A 24637-nucleotide genomic window follows, 5' to 3' on the forward strand; every position below is an offset into this window, starting at 1 on the left:
ATAAAAAGCTAAAATGTTTACTAACTTGTTTTCAAGCTCTCTGTGGTTAGACAGGTTTACAAACAGAGCATTCAGCAATGTATTGTATGTGGAGGAAAGTTCTTAGCAGACCCAGATGGAGTTGACATGTTGTAAACAGAATTTTAAGATTACAGTCGATGTTAGACTAAGGGCTATATTTACAGTGCTAATAAAATGGTTGTTAACTTTAAGATATTAACTGCAGCACCACTAGCTTTCTTGAAAGGAAGGTCTACCTCAGGACACAAAATGAAAAAAAGAATGGAAAACAGATCTTTTGGCATCAGACATTTATGGCACACATAGACTGCCTCCAATATGTTATCAGGAAGTTAAAAAACCTCGAGCATTGAAAGATGTTCCCAAAATACAGTATCAGATTTTTATAGAGCCCAGAAAACTTCTTGGGCATCTAGTGAACTCTTTGCCGAATGTTTTAGCAATCAGTTGTACCGAAAGTTGAAAAGTTTTTAACTGAAAACGGCTTCTCTAAAGTACTGAAATTAAAAAGTGTGAATTTGTTGTGTTTTTCCTTCCCCAAAAAATAGCAGTATAATTCAGCCAGTGGATCATGGCTTAATAGCAGCACTTAAATGCCACTGCTGTGGGCTATTTGTGAAAACCATCCTGCAAGGTAGTGACACGCGAAACAAAAATATGAATTAAATGATGAATTGATTGTTGTGGATCATTCACAAAAAGTCATGAACCAAGAAATTGTAGAAACAACCTTCCAAAAATATGTACTAATTATGAAACAAACTACTGCAGTACTTATTAGATATTCATAGCTTAACCAAAAAAACTGATATCTGAAATGGCTTACCCCCTTTAGTTTGGTTAACCAGGGTTGTACTGTGATAGTGGACGGCAGGAAAAGTTGACCATGATTTGGCATAAGTAGGTCTCCATATATTCAGCAATTAAATAAAAGCATTGTTGGAACAGTATGCTGGTGATACTCTTCCTGAATGAGTTCTTATCGTTTCTGACTGAGCAAGGCAATCTGTTATGAAGTATGCTTTCTATATCCCTCTGTCTCCATCTTTTCAGATGAATGTTAGTAGTCCCAGAAGTACACTCCGCCACACATCATTAGGTGACTTGTGGAGTATGATGTAGATGTACCACTAGTGCAAGCATAGTGATTGTGTACATCCTTTTTTTCCTCCATATCACTATAGTTTTTATTCAGAAATGAAAGTTACTAAGACATATATAGGCAGTATTCCCTGTACTGTGGAATTTAAAGAATGTTGGTTCTACATATGCTGTACAATTATTTGATGGGCAGAACATCATACGAGCTGTTTTATCCTTATTGAGCAAGAAATTGTTATCGTAGAGCCATTGCAAGGACCTGACACTGCTGCCAGCTACGTTAACTCCCACCTGCTCTGGAGAAATGTTGAGAGAGTGGAGGCTCGTATCATTGGTGATTAATATGCGTGCTGTTCATGAATATGGGTACTGTTGCTTGTAGGTTTTCTGGGAGCTCATTAATAAGAATAAAGAGTATTGATCATAGGGTTTGAGCTTTTTGGGACACCTGAAGTGACTGATATTATCTCTGAACGAGTTGTTCTTTTGTCCTGTGATGTTACTGCTACTGGCTGTCCACTTTTTGATAGGTATGACTGAAACTACTCATTGCAGACTCATCAAATGCCTTTCAAGGTGAATGAAAAGCCAAGAAGCATCACGTGTTTCATTAAGTGTATATACACTATGTGATCAAAAGTATCCGGACACCTTGCTGAAAATGACTTAGAAGTTCGTGGCGCCCTCCATCGGTAATGCTGGAATTCAATATGCCACTCTCGCAGGCATATGTTCAATCAGGAGCTGGAAGGTTTCTTAGGGAATGGCAGCCCATTCTTTATGGATTGCTGCACTGAGGAGAATTATTGATGTCGGTCGGTGAGGACTGTCACAAAGGCAGCATTCCAAAACATCCCAAAGGTGTTCTGTAGGATTCAGGTGAGGACTCTGTGCAGGCCAGTCCATTACAGGGATATTATTGTTGTGTAACCACTCTGCCACAGGCCGTGCATTATGAACAGGTGCTCAATTGTGTTGAAAGATGCATTTGCCATCCCTTAATTGCTCTTCAACAGTGGGAAACAAGAAGCTGCTTAAAACATCAATGTAGACCTGTGCCGTGGTAGTACCATGGAAAAAAACAAGGGGTGCAAGCCCCCTCCATGAAAAACATGACCACACCATAACACCACCGCCTCCGAATTTTACTGCTGGCACTACATACACTGGCAGATGACGTTCACTGGGCATTCGCCATACCAACACCCTGCCATTGGTTCGCCACATTGTGTACCGTGATTCGTCACTCCACACAAAATTTTTCCAGTGTTCATTTGTCCAATGTTTATGCTCCTTACACCAAGCAAGGTGTCATTTGGCATTTACCGGTGTGATGTGTGACGTATGAGCAGCGGCTCGACCGTGAAATCCAAGTTTTCTCACCTCCTGCCTTGCTGTTGTAGTACTTACAGTTGATTCTGATGCAGTTTGGAATTCCTGCGTGATGGTCTGGACAGATGTCTGCCTATTACTCGTTACAACCCCCTTCAACTGTTGGCGGTCTCTGTCAGTCAACAGATGAGGTTGGCCTGCACGCTTTTGTGCTTTACTTGCCACTTCACTGTCACATTGGAACCAGTGGACCTACAGATGTTTATGAGTGTGGAAATCTCACATACAGACGTATGACGCAAGTGTCACCCACTCACCTGACCACATTCGAAGTCCATGAGTTCTGTGGAGTGCCCCATTCTGCTCTCTCACGATGTCTAATGACTACTGAGGTCGCTGATATGGAGTACCTGGCTGTGGGTGGCAGCACAATGCATCTAAAATGAAAAACGTATGTTTTTCAGGGGTGTCTGGATACTTTTGATCACTTAGGGTACTATCAGGTCAATTTCATGAAAAGTGGGCTTCATATATGGCTTTATTTCTCCAAAAGCCAAACAGCTGTGCTGTTAGTGAGGAGTTACTTTCAAGAAGGTTCATTACTTGCCAAGGGAACTATTAGAGAAACAGCCAGTGGATGTGAAACCAAATGTCTCTCTATAATATTGTTAAAACGGGTTTTGAGAGAGAAAGAGAGATTTAAGTGTCATTTAAAATTCAGTTATGTGACTGAAACCAACTGCACAGCAGTTCTCGAAGGTACAGGTACCGGTACCAAATAGGATAATGATGTAATGAAAGCTGTTAATCTGAATCATAGATGCACATATAAGTGACTGCAGACTTCATGAGTAGTCAGTCAGTAATGGTAAGAGTGGTGGACCAGCTGGTATACCTATTGGATGCTATATAAGTGACACAGCATAATTAATCTCTCTTCTAGCAGCTCCTTGTATCAGCAGAAAATAGTTGCAAGATGCAGAAAAGTAGACAGTACTATCAGTAGTTAGTTCAAAGATTGGCTTGCTACAAGAACATGTTAATTTCAATAAGTGTGAACAGATGACAAGTTCCTGTATTATTGAGTTACACATTGTTCGTCATTAATGTCAGCTAAATGGGCAATTATTTTCCATCTACATTACTGAAGATGGAAAATTACATAAATCTAATTCCGAGAAAAGCAGATGTTGGGCAGTTTCATTGGAATAATCTGATAAAATCGAACTTATCTGTGATTGCAGCTTCTGGCAAAACTCTGTATTCAGATCAGTTATTGTGTTATTGTGCACAGTTTACCTGTCTGGGATTCTTACAAAAAATGGTAAATAGCAGGGAAGGAGCAGGAGATGGACAGACAGAGAGAGAAAGGGGGGGGGGGGGGGAGAGAGAGAGAGAGAGAGAGATGTTTGATTAGTGTGTTCCTGTTACCCTTATGGCTTGTGTAGTTTGTGGATGCAATGTTACTTCTATTCTTGCTGAGTTTGTTGTTGCCAAAGGAACTGAATAAACACATGACCCATTGTAGTATGTCAGTGACATGGAGTGCATGAAAACTGTGCAACAAAATTTTCTCTCTTTTTGGAAGATTACTTTATTAGTTTAAAATATGCAACATAATGTCAACTCCCACTTGATATTCTATATCATATAAACAGACAATAAGTACATTAATTTTATTTTTTAGTCCTGTAACATTTCGATTTGTCGTAGTAACCTTATTTGAATAAGTTTCTGGAAGAATTCAGTACGTGTCAAAAAAAAAAAAAAAAAAAATTATACATAGTAATTCTTGTAATCCCATGAGACATATTGATGGATGATGCCATATTATCGATACGTCTCGCTACACTTACTTCCAGAAGGGTCATTGTAAGTGGTGAGTAGGTTGGCAGGTCACATGGGCCCATCAGCCAGTCTTTTTAAGGCCAAATGAGCACAGGCCCATTCCCACTTTTGTTCAATAGCAAATGTGTTCCTCTCTGTGACCAACTGAAATATCAATGATGACTGCACTACAGTCATTATACCTGGATATTATATTTGGACTGATTGTGTTATTTTTTCATGACAACTGGACCTGCTTGGGATCTGAGTATAATGATATCTCCGTCTGTGTAGTACTATTAAGTTCTACTTTGTCAGACTGTGATATTGTTTTAACCAAGTGATTGGTATGAGCTTCACATCAGAGTGGTTTACATCACAATAATCCGTGTTGTATTAATTGAGATTGTTTTCAGTTGTAGTCATGAAAAATTCTTAGGATCAATAACTCCTATGACCTATACATCATTTATTTTGTGTTACAGCATGTTCAGAAAAGTGTTAATTTATTTATTTTGTGATACAAACTAGGACTACAAAATCAGTTCCTAAAAGATACAAACCTGTTCTTACACGTAGGCACTTTCTGGAACTACCACATTTATAGTGCTTGAAGTAGTCTTGTCAGATCACACAGAAATTTGAAGCCATCTGTAAATTTAGTGAATTTGATTGAACCTCACTGATCTTTAACTACAGTTTTTCTGGAAGTTATGTTTACTTTTGGTGTTGTTTCTTACTCTTTAGAAGTGTGCCCTTTCATATTATGTGGAAGGCTGTGTTTGTCTTAAACATAAATCGTGTTCCAATATTAATTGTATTTTTGTAGCTTGATGAATCAATGACTGGCTTAAAATATGTGGTGACCAAAAACAGTAGAATGTACACCTCTGTTTTAACCAAGTAAATTACTTAAAATCAAAAATGCCATCTACAACAAGTGATGAGTCTGATTACAGTTCGTAAGTTGAACTGGAAATAGTAGTATGAAATTATGCAGCTAGCACAATAAATAACCAATTTATTATGTACATTATAACATGACTGGTTGCAATCCCCTTTCCACCCATCCTGTTTTACATGTCTCTTAATTCTCTTTGTTAAGCCTATTTCTGTATCTGTTTGAACATTTGTTATAATAGTGAAATAAGAAATTATGTATCCTCCCACATACAGATTCATGGATTTCCCTCTCTCTCTCTCTCTCTCTCTCTCTCTCTCTCTCTCTCTCTCTCTCTCACACACACACACACACACACACACACACACACATGCGTGCAGAGAGAGAGTTTTACTGGATATATGTACATGTGTCATGTGTTGTTCTTCTTTGCAGAATGAATTTTATGGTGAAATTGGCCTTGGACACCCTGCTCAAAAAGTCAAAATGATCTTCGACACAGCTTGGGCAAATACATATGTAGCCTCAGAAAAATGCTCTTATTTTAATATTGCTTGCAGTAAGTAACTGGTGTTCTATATTTTATAACACAATACTTAAAGAATTGGAATTAATATCAGACTGTGTAATTTATTTGCTTTAGGGCTACACAACAGATATGACGCAAAAAAGTCTACAACCTACGTGAAAGATGGAACGCCTTTTAATGTTGACTTGGGTTCAAGTAATCTTACAGGTTTTCTGTCAACTGACAGGTTGAATGTAAGTTATTACTCAAATTATGAAATTATGTAAATAAGAAGACTGAACTTGTTCACAATGTGAAATACTATGACAAGCATTTAGATGTAAGCTGATTTCAAAACTGCAACAGGTGGTGAAATGTAATACCATCTTTGAATTATTACAAGGTTTTTTCGTTAGTGTGCATACTTTTTTTTTAAGAATGGTAGCTTATATTGGTAGAGCAGAGAAAAACAATTAAGGCCACATTTATAATTAGTATAGAGGTAGAGACACCAGTTGACAACTCCTTACATCTGCATCCAATTTAAACTAGAAAATTAATCATCTTGGAAATAAATAAAAAATTAAAGGCAGTTTGCAGATGAAGTTAATTTGTAATAACATTTTTTACTGAAGGAGGAAGGGCAAGTATTACTCTTAATAGTTTTTACAATTCACCAAACCCCTCTGCCGGGGGCTCACCACTTTTCGGTGAGTTCATGCTTGGCTACTGCGGGGCCCCAGCCTTTGCAGCACCCCTTCCTTTCTCATTCTGCATGTCTATTCTCCTGCTATTCTTTTTTCCTCCCTTGGGGAACATGTCTTGGATAGTTTCGGTAATGCATTCCCAAGTTTCGATAGTCTGCCATCAGGATAGCCCCTCATCTGTTTTTTCTTCCTTTCTTCATTCTCCATCTCCTCCCCTTCCTCCACTTCAGCATTTGAGGTTTCTCTTTGTTTCTTTTTCCTCCCTGTGCTCTCACGAAGGCCAGCCCATGCATTTGACACATAATAGGTGACTCGGTGATGCTTAAATCCCAGCTCCAGGTCAACAAGTATGGTTTGCACTTACCCCCTGGTATAGGCCAGGCCCAGGGAGGGTTGATTGCCTGAGCTTTTACCATCCTAATTGCCACTTGTGTCCCTCTGTCAGGAATTAAGGAGGTTTGACGTGAGGTGTCACCTTAGGCGAGTGAGCCCCCAGTTGGAAGGAGCATACCATTGGAGTTGCTGGCAGTCCTAGGGGATTTTTTTGCAATGAGCCAATCACAATCTCAGTCTACATCTACTAAACGTAAATGGAATGAGGCTAAAGATTCAAAGACTCTTCCAGCTGTACCTCGATTCCTCAGTGGTATCACATACCAAAGAAGGTCAGTCCTTTGCTACAATCAATCCATTTGTTATTCAGAAAGATCTTGATGCAGTTGCAGGCTCTGTGAAATCCTGCTCTCATTTACGTAATAGGACTTTGCTTCTGGAGACCAATTGCACTTTTCGAGCCCAATAACTGCTTACAGCTTCACTTCTCCACACCTGACCTGTTCATGTCAAGACCCATCGTACACTGAATTGTTCATGTGGTGTTATTTACACTCAGCTGCCTGATGGTCTGACTGGGGGAGAAATCCAAACTTCTCTCTCTGATTGGGGTGTCACTGTGATCCATCGAGTTGATGCAAACTTGGTCCCTACACACACTCGTTTTCTCACATTTGATCAAGAAGTGCTTTCATCGAAGATTAAGGCAGACTATGAAATCATCATGGTCTGACTGTACAATCCAAACCTGATGCGTTGCTACCAGTGTCAATGTTATAATCGCACTCACATGTCCTGTCAAAAAATGGCCAAATGTGTCACTTGTGGTAGAGGTGCTCATGAGGGTGATTGCCTGCCTCCTCCCTGCAGCATTAATATTAATGATGACCGTGCCACCTCGTCCTGTGTATCTTGATGAGGGGGCTATCCAGAAGATATGTATGAAGGAAAAAGTACCCTACCCTGTGACTCATAAGTTTTCGGCTAGTCAAAATCCCTGCATTGTACCATCTGGCATGTGTAGTGTTCTTGCTACACCTCACTCCAAGAAGGACATGACCATGCAGACTTTTGACCTCCAATTCAGTCGTGCAGTTGTGAAATCACCCAGTATCACAGTAGCACTCCCATCTCCTTTTCTTACATCTGTGCAACAAGCCACCAAATCTTCATCGCTGGTGGCAAAATCACCTGCTACACAACCAGCAGGCTGGAAAGGACAAAAAGAATACTCCCACAAAGACTTTTTATGTCACTCCAGCCAACAAACATCAGTCTTTGTCTGCCAACCATAAACACTCTAAGAAATCAAACAAAGCCAAATGGTCTTCTCCTTCCCTGACTCGAAGATCCTCTTCAGCGGTGTCGTCGCCTGATACCCTCACCTGGCCAACCTCAATTTCGTCAGTGCACACTGCGTACCATTTTTCTGCCCTGGAATCCCCAGGCCAACCCAGGGAAATGTTGACATCTCTATAGATCTCTTCAGACAGAATCCTCGGGCCCTGCGCCCTATAGCAGTAAGTTTTCAAAGGCTGTCACTCGGCACCCACCACAGTGACTGCCCTTCATTTGTTCCCTCCTCCCCATTCCCCATTATGACTCTTCTTCGATGGAACATTTCTGGCTTTAGACCCAACAAGGTGGAATAACAGCCGCTATTGTAATTGCAGCGTTCACTTGTTTTCTCCCTCCAGGAAATGAAATTGTGTCCTCATGACCGTTTTGATCTCTCATGTTTTCTTCTGGTGCTCTTTGATCCCACCTCCCTCCCCAAGGATGGCATTCCATCTCATAAGAGAGTCATGCTGCTCATCCAGCTCGATGTTCATAGCCAGGCCATCTCATTGAACACCTGGCTGCAAGCTGTTGAAGTCCACATATTCCTTCCTTGTTTCACCTTTTTTCTTTGCAAAGTCTACATCCCTTTGTCATTCTCTGTCTCCAGGGAAGACTTACTCCAGCTTATTGGTCTGCTCCCTCACCCCTTTTTTGCTGCTTGGCAACTTTTATCACCCATCATCCCCTTTGGGGCTCTTTGAGACCCTTCCTAAAGGTTCCCTTTTGACGAACCTTTTGAATCAGTTCCATCTCATCTGCCTTAACACTGGAGCACCCATGTTCCTTTCAGACTGCATGCACACCTATTCCCATTTGGTCCTGTTGTACTGCCCAGCTTGCCCATTATCTCAAGTAGTCCATTCTTTCTGACACATACTCTAGTGACCATTTCCACTGTGCTATCCATTTGCTGACCCTTACTCGACCTAAGTGGTCTGACTGATGGTCAGCCTACCCAATTGGCAGCTTTCTAAGGCCGACTGGAGGCTTAATTCCTTCCTGGCAGCCTTTGATGAACAGCATTTCTGCAGTTGTGATGACCAGGTAGAGCATCTTTCAGATGTTATCATTATCGCCACAGAATGTTCCATACCTCGCATTTTATCTTTACTGTGCCATGTCCAGTCTCGTGGTGGACTCAAGCATGCCATGACGTAATTCGCACACTGAGTCATGCACTCCACATTTTTTACCGCCAATCCTACAACGGCAAACTGTAGTCATTGTAAACCATTGCATGCACAGTGTCATTGCATTCTTCCCAAAAAAGATAGCTGGATTTCATTTACTAGTTCTTTGAATAGTTTCACTCCCTCTTCTTTCATGTGGGGCGAGCTCCGTTGGCTCTCTGGGACCAAGGTACATTCCCCGATTTCCAGTCTGACCATTGTGGAACCTGTTGCTATCTCCAACACCTTGAGTCACTATTTTGCGGGGATTTTGAGTTCCACCCCCTATCACCCTTCCATCTCCCCTCACAAATGAGTGGAGGAGGCTCGGGTAATATCCTTCCCATCTCAGAATCATGACTGTTACAATGCTGCCTTTACTATGAGGCAGCTAGACCATGCTCTCACTTCAACCTGATCTTCCACCCCAGGGCTGGGCAATGTTCACATTCAGATGTTGCAGCACCTCTGTCTTGCAGCTAAGTACGTTCTCTCTGGTACATGCAATTGCATTTGGGCACTGGTGTGAAACCACTGTCATACCTGTACCCAAGCTCAGTGAGGACAAACAGCTTTCTTCTAGCCACTGCCTCATTCCTCTCACCAGATGTGTTTGCATGCTGATAGAACATATGATTCGTGGCTGGCTGGTATGATGGCTCGAGTCTCACTACCTACTAGTCGCTGCACATTGTGGATTTCGAACGCGCCGTTCTGTGGTCGCTTTGTCAACCCATGTCATGAATGGTTTTGTGCAGAAATGCCAGCTAGAGGATTGTATCCTCCATACTCTAAACATGTGCGGCTTCTGAGGCCACCTGCCTCATTTCCTTCAGGAATTTTTTAACAGATGGAGTTTTCAATGTATCTATGGGTTTTGCCTTCTCGGACCACTTTATTCACGTGAATGGGGTGCCTCAAGGCTCCGTCCTGAGCACCATCCTCTTTGCTATAGCCATTAACCCTATTATGGACTGTCCCCCGCCAGGCATCTGTGGCTTCTATTTTGTCGACGACTTCATCATCTGTTGTGCTTCTCCATGGACTTGTCTCCTTGAGAGGTGTCTTCAGTGATGTCTCGATCATCTTTACTCATGGAGTGTCAACAATGGCTTGAGCTTTTCCACAGAAAAAACTGTTTGTATGAATTTATAGTGATGCAATGGGTTTCTTCCACAGTCTTTACATCTTGGGCCTGTTGCTCTTCTATTTGCTGAAACTATAATATTCCTGGGGCACATGCTGACTGGAGACTTTCTTGGTCCTCCCACGTGTGTTACCTGTCCGCATGCTATCCCTGATCCCTCAGTGTCCTGTGTGTCACTTCATGGGGAGTGGATCAAACCACCCTCCTCCATTTGTAGTGATTTCTTGTCTGTTCAAAACTGGACTATGGATGTTTCATTTATTCCTCTGCATGCACGTCCATCTCACACCATCTGAACACAATCAACCACCATGGAATATCCAGAATGAGATTTTCACTCTGCAGCAGAGTGTGCGCTGATATGAAACTTCCTGGCAGATTAAAACTGTGTGCCAGGCCGACACTCGAACTCAGGACCTATGCCTTTCGCGGGCAAGTGATCTATCAACTGAGGTACCCAAGCATGACTCACGCCCCATCCTCACAGCTTCACTTCTGCCAGTACCTCGTCTCCTACCTTCCAAACTTTACAGCACTTGCCCACGAAAGGCATAGGTCCCGAGTTCGAGTCTCGGCTCGGCACACAGTTTTAATCTGCCAGGAAGTTTCACCATGGAATATGTTTGGCCACTGGTGCCATGTACACTAGCCTGGTTGAGAGACTCTAAGCAGAAGCTGCCGAACTACCACTGTCATACCAGTGTGATGTCCTCCTCAACAGACATGTATGCCATTTGTCTGCCATGCCCAGCCACCCATCCTATGCCCACTTTTTTGATGACTCCCTTGTCTTCTAGGATGGGGTGCACCTTTCTTCTATGTTACCTCCTGAAGTTTGTTTTTGTCTACTGCTCCAGCAGCTTAACTTCACACTACCTGCCACATTCCAAACGGTCATGAACCGTTCACTGCCTTGACTTGGTGTGGCGGCCCACATTCATCTTGGACTTCATTTGCTTCCCAAGGACACTACTCCAAATTTAATCTGTTGCTGTAAGTTTCTTGACCTTCACACAATAGCGCTTTAGTGTACACTGATGGCTCTAAGACTGACTGTGGTTTTAGGTGTGTCTTCAACATTGGTACTGACCATTTTCAGTATCGGCTTCTAGAACACTGCTCGATTTTTAAAGCAGAGCTTTCCGCCATCTATCAGGCTACGCAGTACATCCGGTGACACAAGCTTTCTAATTGTGTTGTACGCTCTGATTCTCTCATTGCCCTTCAGAGCCTCTGTGTGTTGTACACAGACCACCCCTTATTGCAATGGGCCCAAGGAAGCTTCAGCTTGTTTACTGTTTTGGAGCCATTGTGATGTTCGTATGGGTTCCGAGTCACATCGATGTGATGGGGAATAAGGCTGCTGACGCTGCTGCCAAGGTTGCAGTCTTCCTACCTCAGCCTGCTAGCTCTTTCATTCCTTCGGATGATCTCCATGTTGCTGGCTATCAGCAGATGGTGTCACTTTGGGATCACCACTGGTCTTCCCTGCATGGAAACAAGCTCCGGAGAATTGAATCTGTGCCAGCAGCTTGGCCAACCTCCTCTCAGCTCTCTTGTTGCAAGATCTTTTTATCTAGATTGTGTATTGGACACTGTCATTTTAGCCAGCGCCATTTGTTAAGTGGTGACCCCCCATCACCTCATGCCCATTGACAGTTTCTGTAACTGTTTACATTTCAGTGTGTGTTTGTCGTCTCAGTTATCGGCCATTTTAGCGAATGACGCGCGAGCTGTAAACCACGCTGTGCCTGTGGCATATTTTGTGGTTCTTTCTCCAAGGGGAAATCCATGTTTTTAGCTCTCGTTCCTCCCATTGATTGGGATTACTTTTAACTTCTTGTACTTATTAGTGTTCTAAGGTTATGACATGATTGATTAAGACCACAGTTGTTCAGTTGTTTTTGCGCTATGAAACCCCCCCCCCCCCCCCCAAAGAAAAAGAAGAAGAAATTACCAAAAGAACAAATATTGTGGAAGTCAGTAGAAACTATGTTATTAAGACATAAAGTACTAAAATTTTCAGGAACTGAAAATGCCTTGTAATAAAATTGTTTATTGTGGAAACCAAAAGGTAAATAGACTAATTATTCACATTAGAAGTGATAAGTCGAAGAAAATATAGGTATATTAATAGCAAGAGAGCCTCAACTTTCTTTCATTAAAACAGTGAAAAACATTCAGTATTTTTTGTGACACAGTGATGAATAAATGCAGTGGAACTGGTTGATATTTTTATAAGTTGTCTATTTATTAAAATTTGATAAGGGTTTCAAAATAAGTTCAATTAGAAATGGGTGACCCATTTCATTCAAAGATATGATGTGCCCTTATAAGACAAATCATACTGCCAATTTTTCAGCTGAAAATTTGAAATCAGGGTGCAAGACCATGCTTTGAATTGGCATCTGTCATCCCCCCCCCCCCCCCCCCCCCCCGCCTCTCCTGCCTCTTCATTGTTTTCGTGTTTACAAGTATCATCTTCCCAGTACCATTTTAATTCATTTATTATTAGTTACAGTTGGCACCCAGTAGTTAGCAGTAATTTTCTGAGAAAAGCATCATAAACTAATCATTTGCTTAATTTTGAGAATAAGTTATAACTATGTCTTCCTTTCTTGGCATCATCTCTGCAGTCTTACCAAATAAAAGATCTAGTTCTTTACTTCTTTATGTGTATGACATTTGTGTGACGTTCTGGGCTAATAAGGAGAGATCCCCAGCAGTGGCATCGACATTTTGAAACAATCTATGTGCTGATGTAGGTAAGGTCCAAGGAATTACACCCTGCAGCCTTGAGCCTGATGGGCCCTCATTGTAAGTAATCGCTATTGTTATGCAATTAATTGGTTTACACACAATTTCTTTTATTTGTATTCCTTGGTCACATCATTTTAATCAACATTATAACTTCTTCGATGGCTCTTATTATTTCTTGCTATCATTCTTTTTCCACTTGCAATCTTCGTGCATGTGAATTTAACTATTTTTATTTATCTGTCTTAATGTTTAAACATCTAAAAGTACCAATCTGTCAGTAAAAAAGAAAGAAAGATGAAATAATCTTTTATATTGACTGTACATTGGTGTCAAGAATGTATTTGTTGTTAAAAGTTGTATGTCTTTTTGAGTGGCAATCATCATGCAAACATTTAAAGCGTAAATTCTTATTGCACTATGCACAAAATAAAATGGATAATGATTTAAATAAAAGCAGGGATTATAAGTGAAATGAAATTCAAGCAGAATGAGAAATAGAAATAATGAATGCAAAAACATGGATGCCAAAAATGTAAGATGATGTAATATAAGCAATTAAGTCAAAGTTAGTACATAACAATAATGAAAATCACACGAAGAAGGGTTCCCAGTGGACAAAGACTGAATAGGAAGAAAAATGAGAGCAGACGATTAATTTTATTCAGTGACTAATATGACGTGACAAAGGAATGGAAAAAAAATTACATTTAAACCAATTAATTGAATTAAAATAGTCATTGAAGTCATTTTGATAAAGATTTAAAATATAATTCAAAGCACCTGGCAAGATTCAAACCCTCAGCCTTTTGCCTGACAAGGGCCCACCAGGATGAATGGCTGCGGAGTATGGTTTCTTGGGTCTTAACCTACAACACCATATACAGTGAAACCCTGCTTTTACACTTTTCAAGGAACTTCAAACAAAAAGGTGTAAAATGTGGGAAACAACGTTTTAAGCTGTAAAAGTTATGTATAGGATACCCCCTTGCATTTTCGCACTTTATGCATGTGCACATTATAGGCATCAAAATACTCATGCCAGGGACTTGTTTATTACCTAATAATGGTCTGTTATCTAATAAAACTGCTGATATAATGGGATCTGACTATTGGGAAGCAGAAACGTTTGACTAAGTTTCATACGTCATTATCGATGTTTTTGGAACGCCACAGCTGTCATTCATTATTTAAATAATGAAACATTGCATCAGTTACATATTTTTCATGCTTAGCACAGTGCGTTTTGCGAACTTTTTATCGATATCAAGTGCAAATATTTACAGAAGTATTTTGTGTGGTGTTTGCATATGTGTTGTTCTGCGTCTCTTGAACTGTAGGCATCTTTCTGAGGTTATCTGGTACTATGCTTCCTCAGTTATGTAGAAAACCACACACACACACAAACTATCATTCACATTGCTTTTCTGCGTAACATCACAAAAAATACGTAGGTAAATATTGCACTTAACATCAAGAATAAATCCTTGAAACACATTTTGCTCAGAATGGGAATATACGTAATTCACACCGTGCTTAAACCAAAAAAATTTGAGTAATGCAAACTGAATGAAGGTGTCAGCTAGCGCTACAAGTGGCCAAAAGATGAAAACATTAAATATGGTTTGACACAGGTGTGACAACAATTACAACAATCACAAAATTGTGCATACACTGTAGAGAGAGTTTGCAAGTGGCTGCGATTGATCATGATACCTTTATTCGTGTGAACCTAGCTACTTCTGTCATCCACCATGCAGAGTAGAGTTTGACAGTGGCAGGAGATATGGCACGAATTGTTCCAACTTTAACATGTTTACTGGTTTATATCTGCTAATTAGAGCACCCTGGTGTCAAGAAACTTGACCACATGTTGTTTGTAAACACTACTTGATGGTCAACATCATGCCAGCGTCATTTTACGTCAGTTTTTATTCCATGAACATTTTTTCATGAAGTGTAAATCACAGGAAAATTATAAATATGATGACGCAAAATTGGATGTGAATTAACATTGTGGACATAGGAAATTTGATGGGAGTGATAAAAAATGTCGTAAACAGCAGGAAAATGTTAATTTTGTGATCGTAAAAGTGGAGTTATACTGTAGATTGTTTCAAAAAGTCGATCCCACCACTGGGGACCTCGCCTTGTAAGTAACGCTATCTCTTCTTCATCCAGTACATAGCTGCTTCCTTACACCTTTTAGGGCAAGTGGTCATTCCCAGAAAATCACCTGAAGTGTATCTGCTGGTATGGAACAAAACAGTCCAGAAAATTTTAGGAAGACTCTGTTGCACTCTGTTCATTGCTTATACCTGCATTACAAGTAGCAGCTCAAAATTCCACACACTTAGTAGTTCAACTTACACTATTGGGTACTGTGATGTTGAGTGTTCGCACATCACTTTGAAGAACCAGCCCTTGGGTGTAAATTTACAAATTGGCTCATGTTGTTAAAACTTGAAACTGGAAGGAGAATAGTCGTTCGCTGCACTCAAAAAAGTGCTTTGTTCTCAGTTTTGTATACATTTCTGTTGCTTGTACAGAAATTATTTGAAGGAATGCAACTGTATAGACTTCCACTACAAGCTGTTCTACTAATTTTGAAAAATAAAAAAAAAAAACATGATATCATAATGTATTTTGCAAACTTCTGATGAAAAAATTGTCAAATAGTCTTCGATATAATTCTTGAGGTAAGTTCTCAAAACGTTTTTATACTCTGTCGCAACAAATATTTCAAATGATTTTCTGACAAAAGCAAAATTTACATAAAAATAGGTATGATGTATTGTAGTTGTAGTGACAGTTTAGGCTGCAAAAATAATGATTTATTATACAATTTCTATCCGCAGTTGTTTAGATGTAACTTTTGAAGACATGAAATGACAGTTCATTCCTACACTAGTAGGATTTCATCATTGCTTCTGGCACTGCAAAGCTAGTCAGCAGTCTGAAATTTTAACTACTCTTACTTCACCTATTACTTTTACAAGTCTAGTAAAACACAATATTTCTAGGTCCAGAGCTTCACCTACACCCCCTAGAATATTAAGAAGTTTTTGGGTCCAGTGACAGCTGGCAGGCAGCAAATATAAAGGGACACATGTAATTGTACTCTGGGGGTATGCAACTAGTCACACTCACAAAAGTTCTTGGCTCTAAGCTTTATATTTTTCAGTGGATACTCTAGAACAGGGATCAGGATTCCTAGAAGTTCTCAATTCTGACTCTGTCATCTCTGTACATGTACCCCCTCATAGTATTTGTGGTTAATAATATGGACTTGTTCAAGGGAAACTGCAGCAGTCACTGTGCGAATACTGGACCCAAAAACAACTTGTATGTGAGTAACCATTTTGTCTGTTTGTAATGATTGTGAAGAAAAGTGTGCACCATTCTACAGGTTCAGTTTTCAGGAAACTTCCAACAGAAATGATAAGTGAATGATAAACCTCAGGTTTTCAGATCTGAACTACAGGAATTCCTTTGACACTTTCCTTCTATCCTTTACAGAAATTCCTAAATTCCTCACAGCAGCTTAGACATCCTCGAGTACACACACACACACACACACACACACACACACACACACACACACACACACACTGTTTATAAAACGTCAGTGTCTGAAACTACTCCAGATAGTCTAACTGAATCATACTCATCAACTTTTTCACTCAGCTAATGGTGAAAGAAATATATGTACTTTGTTTTGCTTTTGTGGAGCTGATGCACAGACTATGCAACCATTGTTAGCGTTACAATCTTTCTACTGTAGTGGCACCACCGTTTAGGATAGGGAAAGTTAGTTTTGTGCAATATTCTGAGCACAAGTTACAGCCAGGGGCAGGCGAGATTGCAGTGAGTTACGCATACCAACAGTTGCAAACTAGAATAGAGGCCACAGGGCCATCAAATTGCTGGAAGAGTATACGTAGCGGTGTGGCATGTGACAAATCACAGGAAGAAGGAGCCCACTGGCCAACCTAGCGTGTTATGAGTACGTGACGCGAAGCGGCGCATATGGCAAAACAGAGGTGCACAGCTGCATATAAATAGGTGCAGGTTTCTAACAAGATTCATTCAAGTTTGGCAGCTCTCCTGGACGGCAGGGTGTGTCACACCACCAGCTACACGCAGCAGCAGATGGGGTGCCAGCATTCCAGTCCATGGCAGGTTGCTGGTTCGACCCTCTGAGGCCAACGCGGGGTCCGTAGCCAGCCAGTGGTGGGCCACTCCACAGCTCACTACCGCGGGCAGTTATCCTGGCTTCCAACACACGCCGGAGGCATCCCGAGGCGAGGGCTGCAGATTCGGACACCGGATTGTGGGCGCTTGTTGTCGCCGCGATCTCATTCACGCCAGTGAAAAGCATGCAGCTGGCCGCCTGCGGCTCACACCAAGTGGCACTGAGTCGGCAGGGACGCCTACCGCTGAGTCAATTGCCAGCGTCCTGATGATGCCGCAACTACGCTGGCATACAAGGCCGACACACAGTGCGTGCATGGGTTGCTGGGGCAGCCATTGCGCGTCAAGCCGTTTCGTAGACAGCGAAGTGGTGTCCTTCAGCATTGCGGGACCCAGTGACGCAGATCGAGAGGAATGGGGGCACTGTAGTTGAAAACAATAAATCACTTGGAAAGTTTGGATGAGTCTTAATACGATGCCTTCTACCTCTTCCCACTATATTTGGTCATCCTGATACATTCAGTGGCAGAAGCTCCCACTGTACAACATCTTATATATGATGCCTGTTCAAATTTCACACCAGTGGCATAAGAGTGGCACTAGTAGCACCACTATGAAGATGGAAATAGGATTTACTTTAAATACATACTATAATGGTCATGAGCATTTCCCACCTTTGAGGTTGGAGGTGGTAAGTTGATGTAAGTCAAGAATGCCTTTAAGGTAAAAAAAAATAATAATAAAAAAACTGTTATCAGCAGCTCATTTCTGCAGTACTGGAGACAGACTTGGCAAGAATGTAGCCACTGTACATGATTGTTGGCAGCAGTGGTCATGAGAACGTAATGATGCAAGAAGACGGATTCCTGATGGCCATGTGGCAGTACGGAGAAGGAAGACCATTGTGTTCTGGATATGGCTCTGGCTGCACTGTACTGCACCTGCAGTAGCAATTTGAGCCGCATTTGGCAACACAGTGACACAACAAACTGTTAAAAATTTGTTACTTCAAGGACAGCTCCAAGCCAGACACCCTGTAGTGTGCATTACACTGATCCCAACCAAACGCCATATGTGACTTCAGTGGTGTCAAGCGAGAGTTCATTAGAGGGTATGGTGGAAGGCTGTTGTTTTCTAATGGAAACTAGTTCTGTCTTGGTGCCAGTGATGGCTGTTATGTTGGTTAGGAGGAGGCCAAAGGGCCTGCAACCAACCTGTCTGCATGCTAGACACACTGCAGCTACACCTGTGAATTATGGTCTGGGGTACGATTTCATATGACTGCAAGATCACTCTCAGGATTATCCCATGCACCCTGACTGCAAATTTTGTATGTCAGTCTGGTGATTTGACTTGTTGTGCTGCCATTCATAAACAGCATTCCAGGGAATATTTCCCAACAGGATAATGCTCTCCCACATACCGCTGTTGTAACCCAATGGCCTTTACAGTGTGTCTACATGTTGCCTTGGTATGCTTGATCACCAAATCTCTCTGCAATCAAGCACATGTGGAATATCATCGAACGACAACTCCAGCGTCATCCACAACCAGCAGTAACAACTGTCTCTGTATTGACTGATCAGGTGGAACAGGCATGGAACTGCATCCCACAAATTGACATCTGGCACCTGTACAACAAAATGCATGCACATTTGCATGCTTACATTCAACATTCTGGCAGTTACACTAGTTATTAATATACCAGCGTTTCACATTTGGAGTGGCTTATCTTGCACTTACATTAGCCTGTGATCTTGAAATGTTGATCATTTAAATATGTGACGTAGACAGATGTACTCCCTATATTTCATTACTTTATGTTAAGAAATTTTTGATGTTGCAATTCTTTTTCCATCAGTGTAGTTGGAGCTGTTGTGTTGATTGTTAACATACTACATCATTTAACCAAACTATACATCAACTCCTCCTGACTACACCATAATTACACAAAACATAAGATTGTTGATTTTAATTCATATGGGGAAGACATCAAGACCTGAAATCTCACTTTATTCCAGTGATGTAATATTCTGTGTAACCTATATTAGATTGCCTCTTATGTTGTCTCACTTTAACCAGCCATATTTTTAGCAATGTGTCCTTTTATGAGTGGATACCAAGTGTGTAAAAGAGTAATGATCACTAAATCAAGGGAGGGAGACCAGATTAATAGATGATTGCATTCTTTCTGTTTATGTTAGTGTTTTTTTTTTTTTTCAAATTACATCTTCATAATTTAAAGTAAATATAAATTAGTATTTCAGCATACATGAAGCAGATGTGATTACTATGAAAGAAAAATTCACTCAAGGGAAAGATTACCAAAGTGGTATAAAATTTATTGAGCAAAGAAATAGTCAGTTTTCCACTAATACTACCTGTGTCAAAGAGGGATAATAGATTGTTTTGTAGGGCGGGCAACCACAGCCAATCTTCGACATTTTTCCAAAGAAAATTCTACACTGACTGTATGAATGATTTTTATTAATTTTTATTAAATCTGCGACTGGTTTCGCACCACATTTTTCAGCATCGTATTTTATTTTTATTTTCTAGGTCATTGCCGTTCGCATCATTTAAAAAAGACTTTTAAATTTTAACTACCGATTTCACCAGATGACAGTATATTGGACGTGAATGGTGGGGAGTGGCTACAGGGCAATGTACAACATTACTATGTTATAAATAGTGTTTGTGAGTACTTTTCTTGTTTCATTCAAAAAAATGGTTGTTTAAAAGTTTAATTTGTACCTCAGAATTGGGGGATCGAATAGTTTATATGAGCTCTTATTATATTATTTTTTGTACAGATTGCCTGAGAATGCACCGAGATGTGGTGCGAAACCGGTCACAGATTTAATAAAAATCATTCATACAGCCAGTGCGGAATTTTCTTTGGAAAAAAGGGATAATAGAGCCTTAGATCATAATTAAAATGAAAAACAGCAATTGCAGAGTTTGTATTTGTATTTAATAAACATTATATAAAAAAGTGGACTAATTTATTCTCTCTAACCACTGGTCATAGAGTTCTTCTATAAATTAATAAGCTCTTTGGGAGTCTGGTGGAATTTACAATCCCATTGGCACCTATCACTTCAGAGTCTGTGTTATGTAATAAAATGAAAGTGAACTTTACAACAGAGTTAATACTGTATGGCATACTTCTTTGGTATGACTAGTAAATTTGTTTACTGTTATGCGTCACATAAACTTTTGTCACATGAACTCTATTATTCTGTTTCAGATTGGTCATCTTGTAGTTGAAAATCAGACTTTTGCCGAAATTGTGAAGCTGCCAATGATATACTTATTTAGTATTGCAGATGGGGTAGTGGGACTGGCATATGACAGTCTTTCCATAGATAATGTTGTTCCAGTCTTTTACAATATAATGAAACAAAACCTGATCAAAGCCCCTCCAATATTCTCTTTCTATATAAACAGGTAAAATAAAATAGAAAAATTATTCTGCTTTTTAGAATAGGCAGAACTCCAAATAATAGAGATCAATTATCTTTATAGTGTAGACATGTCATTACATAAGATTTTCTTTGTCCCACAGAGACAGGACAACAGACAGAGGTGGCAATCTAATACTAGGAGCTTCAGAGAAAAAACATTACAATGGAAGCTTTACATATCTGCCAGTAACAAAGAAGGAGTATTGGCAGTTCCATATGGATAAGTTAGTGTCGGAGAATTTTTTAATTATCAACTTATTATGAATATAGAAATACAAGATAGTATAATCAGAAAATGTTGAGAAATTTGCTGTTGCAACACCAGAGGACACCAGTGAAGCATTTCTTCATATGTAAACTGCAGTTTGCATTCCATTTGTCTCTCCTCCCTCCTCCCTCCCCCCCCCCCCCTCTCTCTCTCTCTCTCTCTCTCTCTCTCTCTCTCTCTCTCTTTCTCTCTCTCTCTCTCTCTTTCTCTTTCTCTCTCTCCCCCCCCCCCCCCTCTGTCATATTAGAAATTTTTGTAGCATGTAACAGAATACCATGTATATCTACTTCAGTACATGATATGTTACTGCTTTGTTCCATTATCAACACATTGTTTTTGTCCTACTTTCTGTGCATTAGAATCTTTAAACTACCAAGTAACAAACTTACCATTAATCAGGGATTCAGAATAAAAACTGCAACAGAATAATATATAGAGCTCATACAATTTCTTTGGGTGGAAAGTACAGCTGAAATATCTAATCCCACCCTTTTCGGGTTATAGTGGAGTTTATCATTAATAACATGCAACTCTTGGCCAATCAATGTCAATTTTGTTCACTTATGACAAAGTTGGAATTGAGGCACAAACTAACATGTAACTGTTAAATTTTGTTGTCTAACAGATTTGTTGGTTGCTAAGACAATGGAGTTGGTCCAAATATTTATGGAATAGGACTATCATTTTCATACGGGTCAGGCTTCAGTCATTTATGACAAGCACAGAGGCTGTTGCACAAACATTTGTACCTATGACAACAGTGTCACTGTTACCTAAATGGTCAAAGATTTTTAAAAAATTACACTGTAAATGAGAGTGAACTGTATGCTCAGGAGTATGAATTGTCAGCTTTGTCTCTGGAACAACTATTGTCTTTGAATGTGTTTTATGAGCTGGGAGATACATTGTCTAGGTGTCTCACGTAACAGTGTGGAAGCCATAGTAGAAATGGCACTAAGTTCAGCATCATTGTACATGTCAATCTGAGGCATGGATGTAACAATATGAACACGTGGATAATAAAAAAAAAAAACAATGTATTCACAACAAGAAAACAATGTCATGCAACATATCAGCCTATTTCACAGTTTTAATCTGTCAGGAAGTTTCATATCAGCCTATTTACTGCAATATACTCTTTATTTCAAGTTCACAGTGTTATTTACCTAGGTACCCACTGCTACTACAACTATATTTCAGACATAGTCAGGTGTTGGATTGTATGAGAGACAAAAATAAAAACAGGATACAGTGTACAGACAAATTTTCCACCAGGAAACCAGCAGGATGGATGATTGTCTCTGAGAGGAAGACTCTTGCAATTGTAGTTGATGACAAACACAGTGGCCAGTGTAGACAAGTGACTATTGTATTAATTTTATGGGACATTACATTACATACAGAAGGTAGCCTGGCCAAAGTAGAGTTAAAGCAACAGATCTTTATGAGAATGCAGTATTGGGTAATGATGGTTATCTTCCCTTACTATAAAACATGTTGTTGAAGAATGTACATTCCAAGAAAGCAAATTGACAGAAAAGATTGAGCAAGGGTAAAGGAAGATAAATGGTTTTATAATGTGTTTGTGACTCCATCTTGAAGTACTGTGAAAATAGTCAATAGATGTGTTAAAAGACATTTAAAAAGAAATGCAGTTTTCAAGAGTAGGTGTTAAAATTCAATTACCATATCTGTAGTGAATTATTTTGCTACTCACATATATCAGTGTCAGACAAATCAGAACTGGGGCCTGCTCAGATAGTTGTTTTTTTCCAAGCTCCAGCTCTGGTAAGATTAGGAATACTTAATACTGGAGTCAGTTACTATCACATACTATACAGTGTGTATCTAATGGGCTATTAAGGCATGTGTAATGTTTCTCAATAAGACAGCTTTGAAGTTTTGTGCATGTTTCTTCCACCATCACTTTCAGTCATCTAGTAAATGCTTTGTACATTGAATGTTAAGATTTATTTCAGTACATGATGCTATCCAAACATGCTAAGAATTTTGTAGAAAAAAGTAGTAAAAGTTCTTGTTTACTAAATTTCTTTATGATTCTACTTGTTTCTCTTCATTGGAATTGAAGTGTTGGTTTCTCAACTGGAAAGGAAGAGATGTATATCAAAAGAGCGGGTGTATGTCGAGTGGTTAAGAGCAGTGATCATGTTGTTATTTGTCAGGAAGGCACTAGTGTTCACTTGGCATTGTTACATACTCAGTATGCTTTTTCCAACTGCAGAGAGGACAGTGAAAATTGCATATTTATTCCATATGTGGCATTATTAGTCACTTACCAATCTCTGATAAGACTTGGGTACCTGTAAGACGGGTGCTGCATCAGTCAACTGCTGTAAGAAAAGAAATATTAACTGTACTTGACTCTCGGCTTACTCTTCTGGAATTAACAGACACTGATAGAAGATGGTAATGGCAGTCTTTTCTCATAATATTTAAAATTATTCAAAGAAGATAGTTCAAAGGGGGAGTTTTAACATAGAGAGTGTTTCTTGCACCTTCTAAGATTGAAGCACTACTTTGCTTTCTCAAAGATGATTTGAGACATAGGTGGATAACTGAAATATTGATTCATCACGTAGCATACATTATATTAGAATGCTGAAATTTATAGCAAACTTCTTCATGCCTGTGGATATATTCAACTTGTTGACATAACTGTTCTTTTCATTCATATGTACAGAATAGATGTTGACCTTGGAACAAAACTGATTCCATTTTGTGAAAATGGTTGTGAAGCACTTATTGATACAAGTACCACAACAATAACTGGTCCAGCATCGGAAATTGAAAAAATTCATGAACTATTGCCAGTGTCACCATTTGTCCTGGGACGGTATCGGGTAAGCACTGCTTTTCCTTCCTCATCGTGTAATGATATAAGGAGTGTTGCATTTATTTACTGATGTACATGAGAAATTTACATGTTAGGACATAGAGTAATTTTGATTAGGACACCACGTTTTGACTACATGTGCTTTTCTGGAGAGTCAGTAATTTGTATTAAAAATTTTTCAAGACATTCACATCCTGAGAGTAACTTATGAAAACTGTTTGTAGAAGTTGTCTTCTGACAGTAAACATGATCAAAATTTGCAGGTAAAAGGTGTCCTGGTCTTTGTTCTTCTCATGTTTTATGTGCAGGAAGTTACTTATTTGTGTCTCTAAGATTTCCCAAAATTGAAAATGCTGGCAACAAAACAGTCTGGATCAATGCAATAATTGAAGTTTTGCAAGTGATGGGCATGACAAGATATCCTGCAAAGCAAAACTAAATGCCTTCTCTCAAAACCACTCATCGTGAGAATTCATTCAATCTCATAACAAAAAATAGATCTGACATATTTGAGGAATGTTATGTAACTTGAAGGTGGAGGGGGAGGGAAAGGAAAGGTAAGGTAAGGTAAGGAATTCATGACATCAGCTGCATTGGGACTTCGTGCGGAATCAGTGCAAACGAGTGTCAATTTTGTGCCAGATTAGGATTTGAACCCAGGCTCCTCTGCTTAGTAGGAAGTTATGTTAACCATTGCACCACCCAGACAC

General features: G+C 39.8%; 1 protein-coding gene across 1 annotated transcript in view; it reads left to right on the plus strand.

Annotated features, from left to right (window-relative positions):
* The window catches only part of LOC124721865 (lysosomal aspartic protease-like), a 41657-nt gene that overhangs the window by 10313 nt on the left and 6707 nt on the right, over positions 1–24637 (plus strand). The window contains exons 3-7 of the mRNA XM_047247001.1: positions 5618–5741; positions 5826–5944; positions 20589–20788; positions 20907–21029; positions 23775–23934. Coding sequence (XP_047102957.1) covers positions 5618–5741; positions 5826–5944; positions 20589–20788; positions 20907–21029; positions 23775–23934 — 726 coding nt within the window. The remainder of the gene's footprint in view (positions 1–5617; positions 5742–5825; positions 5945–20588; positions 20789–20906; positions 21030–23774; positions 23935–24637) is intronic.

This window comes from Schistocerca piceifrons, chromosome X (genome assembly GCF_021461385.2).
Source record: "Schistocerca piceifrons isolate TAMUIC-IGC-003096 chromosome X, iqSchPice1.1, whole genome shotgun sequence".
Lineage (NCBI taxonomy): Eukaryota > Metazoa > Arthropoda > Insecta > Orthoptera > Acrididae > Schistocerca > Schistocerca piceifrons.